We start from the raw sequence: 4,434 nt of genomic DNA, 5'->3' as shown, positions 1-4,434 counted from the left end.
AATATTTTTGTGCCTGAATACTAATCTGAAGTTCAGAACACATTGAAGCATACTTGATCAAAAACACAAACAAGAACCCAGTTGCTTGAGATCAAATTCAAATTTCTTTCTATTCAATTAACAAACCAAAGAGTACAAGACAAGAAGTCACTGACGATTTCAAAGAAAGATAAATTTGAACTCATTACAGAAGAACGTTTATAAGTAGCTCTGCAGCAGAAAACCTGTATGCTGAACAGCAGAAAGAAGTAAGATGAGGCATGGGGGTAGGAGGGTGATTAGAACAGTAGCTGCTGATAAAGAAATGTGCTGACAATTCATAACAATGGGTTACTGCTTCAGTTCTCACATTTCCTAGAGTAAATGGGCAGTTGCTTATTATTTTGACATCACAAGCAGCTGTTGCTATTTCTTTTTTAAAAAAGGAAGAACAGCAAGTGTGTGGAATATTGTTTACTGTTAATCAAGACATCTTAACCAAAGTTTTCACAATACTTGAAGCTACATTTAATTATACAATAGTCTCAATCACAAAAAACAAGCAGAACAATTAAACTACATAAGGCCTTGAAATCAGAAGCACAGTGTGTATTGCTGGAATATTACTTTGTTTACAAATAGGCTACATATAATTAAGTTTATTTTTCATAGTTTTATTCAAGCAAAATGCATTCAAGGAAAAGGCAACTTACAAAGTTTATTTTACTATGAGTTAATAGAAAAATGTCAACATTCTCTTCTTGCCCCTCCCCCCACCCCATCCAGGCACAATTAGTAAAATTTCCATACAATACTCAAAAAACAATAAGCTTTTATACTAAATATTCAAAAGTAAGCCTGATCAGACAACTGCAAACTTGCAAATTGTTTATTACAAAGTTGGATAAACTTCCAGGTTCCTTCTAATGAAATATTGTATCTCTATGCAATCAATGTTTAAAACTACATTGTCCACAAAGCCTTCTAGGTTCTAAAAGTCTTACTGGTTTCAATGAAGTACTTAGTGGCCTCGGTAGCAATCATGTGAATGCTATTTACGTTACAACAATGATAACTTGCAGCATTATTTTGGCAAGATTAGGACTGCTGAGAAGATGAATGGGTAAATTTGTTTAACCTGAAAGGTAAGGGACAACACAAGAACAAAACAACTAAAGTAAAACTAAGCACAAAAGATATGAAAAATATGGAAAAAGATATCTATTTTGACCCCCTCCCCCTATAACAGGGCATGGGTCATTTCCAGTGACTGTCTATTCTTATTACATACATTAGTATTTGCTCAAATTTCATGGCTATTACATTTTTACAGAACAGCTGCTTAAAAGTCTGGTTTTTAATTTACACCTGTGCAACAGAGTAAGTCACAGTACATTTTGAGATGTTTAAAAAATATTTATAAACTTGTTTTTGATATGCTAAAGCATTTGGCAACACTTTTACAGCATTTGATTTTATATAATTAAAATTTCATACAGTACTCCTTGTGATTTTTTTTTTTAACATCTAAGAAGAAAAAACCTCACACAAAGTAATATGAACTGCTAAGCTTGACTGCATGATCATGTAATTCCAGTTTATAATACTGGCAATTAAAACCTTCATTAATTATGTTGACAAATCATTACCTGTACATTTAATGAAGGCAACCAAGATGATTTGAAAACACAACCTTCAGGTTTTATGTTATGTACTATCAAGGCGTGCAGTTCTGCAGTGAAATGAAAAAGCATGTAAATATACGAAGAAAATTACAAGTTCACCAGTTCCTGTGACACAAACTGTTTCAATCTTTCAAGGTACTGTCCATAGAGTTCCACATCATTATGGCCCGCTCCTTCTACCCACAGTGGTTCTACAGGTCTCTGGCAACGCTCAAATAATGCTAGACCATGTGAAAAGTCAATTACTTCATCTTCAGTCCCATGGATTATTAACACAGGAGATGTTATTTTAGAAATTTTGTCAATGCTGTAAGAAAAAGATTGTATCTGTGAACACAGTGAGCTTTATTAAATCGTTTTGAAGGACCAGACTGTTAATTTCACTTTTTAATTACACATTGTAGTTTTAACCATTTAATTCTGAAGTTGTTTAAATCATTAGAAAATTACATCTGGAAGCCATTACAGTAGCACATGTAAAGCCACACAGAAAGGAAGAACACTACTGGAAACTATTAGGATCGAACAACAGAACGATCCATCCGGTTTCATTATCATGTTCACTTCAAAAAATCTAAGTCACTGGATTAATGAAAATATTAATTCAGAGTTTTTCAGTAAAAAAGCGCTTGTCAGAAGTGAAAGAATTTTAGTACTTAAAGTTTGACCACCTATTGGGGAAAAATGTCTTTGAAGTTAGATGCTCAAAATACAAGTAATTCTTTGAGACGAGTGTACCAGTTTGTAATGGCCAACTAGTGGCATAGTTCTGAAATACATGACAGGAATTTTCTTCAGTTAAGGTCTACTTAGTTTTCTAGTCTTTGCTACTTACAGAAACATATGCAAAAGACTTTGTCCACAGTTACCCAGATTAACAATTCACTGGACTAGAACTGCTTGTTAGAATTAGTGGTATTAGGGGTTTCATACAGGAAAACTAATCACTTCTTTAACAGATACCCACTGAAATGATTAGAGATGTGTAAACCTGGAAGACTTATAAAGTTCTGTAAACTCCTTCAAATCAAATGTTCCTCGCCGTTATTCACTCCGATTTTTTTCAAACTGTTTTTTTAAACCTTTGAAAGAAATTTCAGAGAATTTTCCGCATTACTTGTTTCCCTAGTCTAAAACTCCTGTAATAGAAAAAAATGCATGCAGAATAAAAAATCCTACAACTTACTTTGGGAATGCATCAAAGCAATAGGTCTTCTTCGTATCAGGAAAAGCTACTCGCATTCCTGAGGTCAGTGGAGAATGAAGAATTACAGCAGCACTTTCATACCTAGCAGCAAGATCCACAGATGGTACTGTTCCTATACTCTGGCCATATATAATCACATTTTCAGGGCGGATTCCATACCTAGAAAATTTAAAATGTTAACAGAAGTGGCATATAAAGTGAAACAGACAAAACCGCAACTACACAGCAAGGCAAAAAAAACATTCCTGAAGACAAATATTTCCTGAAGAGGACAAACGATGAAACAGGAGCTGGTAGAAGAACAAGCAAGTATATTCCATAACATTCCTGACTTAAAGGGACAATTATTTACTCTGTATTTGCAGTAATTGTTGGGGTTTTTTTGCCTTATGCCTGAATGATACTGAAATATGGGTTTATTTTTTTTAAATACAGATTTGTGAATGCAGTTGTGATTTCTATACCAGTTGAAAGCCTTTACTGGTAACTCTAGTGGACCTACAACAGAAAACTGGTTAGAGCCTTATACTAGCTCTATGGTTATCACCAAGGGGAGCATAGTCAAATCTGCAAAAATTTAGTTGGCTTTACTCTTCTGATACCTGATAAAAACTTCAAGCTGGTAACATTGCCTAGCAATTTAGTGGGACCTAAAGCATGCCCATACAGACAGTGGTCAGAATATCGTGCATCCTGTGTAACAGCTGAAATGCTTCTTTCTTATCACAGTTGGTTTCACATGCAAGCTAGCAAGAGGAATACCCAACCTAAGCCACAATTAAGACAGCTCAACAAGCACTACAAAATTAAAGTCAAAGCCTCCTTCCGAGTAAGATGAAAACACTCATTTTTTCTGTAATTAACTAAGGTAAACAAAAAAAGAGTCATGAAACATCTATTTAACACTTCTGCAGGTCAGATCTAATAGATTTTTTTGCATTGGTGTGGGTACAAAGAGCAGCTGGTTCCCAAGTAACACTGGAAAAACCTCTAAGCAGAATGTTATGCTGGCAAAAACAGTGCCCACAGCAGAAGTGAGCTGCTGATACATTGATCTATGCTAACAAAGTACAGGTTCAGACTGCAAAAGTGTACCTACCTGGGTACCTTTGTTTAATTTATTTGGGAACGAAAGTACCTTAAACAGTAAGAGATACTGCATTGCATTAAAAAAAAACCCAAACAAAACCACAAACCAAACATTGTTCTCATGTATTATCAGAAGCTTGTTCAGCTTTCTGAGTTAGAGCAGACTAGCCTAACACCACTGTGGAACAGCATGAGGTAAGTTTAATGTTTGCCAACTGACTATAATCCTAAAAGGACTGATAATCAACTGCTTTCAGCTAAAGTGAAGTGAGGGAAAGGCTGTGGATGTGGTCTACCTGGACTTCAGTAAGGCCTTTGACACTGTCTCCCACAGCATTCTCCTAGACAAGCTGGCGGCTCACAGCTTAGACAGGTGTACTCTGCGCTGGGTCAAAAACTGGCTGGACGGCCGGGCCCAGAGAGTTGTGGTGAATGGAGTTCAATCCAGTTGGTGGCCGGTCACGAGCGGTGTTC

The 4,434-nt window shown here is 35.8% G+C and overlaps 1 protein-coding gene across 2 annotated transcripts in view; it reads right to left on the bottom strand.

Annotated features, from left to right (window-relative positions):
• Nucleotides 1-440: 440 nt before the first annotated feature.
• ABHD17B (abhydrolase domain containing 17B) overlaps nucleotides 441-4,434 on the bottom strand; it is a 13,691-nt gene continuing 9,697 nt past the window's right edge. For both annotated transcript variants that reach the window (XM_009328092.1, XM_009328093.1), the window contains 2 exons: nucleotides 2,851-3,030; nucleotides 441-1,971 (listed from right to left, as the gene is read on the bottom strand). In XM_009328092.1, coding sequence (XP_009326367.1) covers nucleotides 1,752-1,971; nucleotides 2,851-3,030 — 400 coding nt within the window. In that variant the 3' untranslated portion in view covers nucleotides 441-1,751. The remainder of the gene's footprint in view (nucleotides 1,972-2,850; nucleotides 3,031-4,434) is intronic.

The sequence above is a fragment of the Pygoscelis adeliae genome, unplaced genomic scaffold, assembly GCF_000699105.1.
Source record: "Pygoscelis adeliae isolate BGI_AS28 unplaced genomic scaffold, ASM69910v1 Scaffold45, whole genome shotgun sequence".
In the NCBI taxonomy this organism is placed as follows: Eukaryota; Metazoa; Chordata; class Aves; order Sphenisciformes; family Spheniscidae; genus Pygoscelis; species Pygoscelis adeliae.
This window is presented reverse-complemented; position numbering and strand designations above follow the sequence as displayed.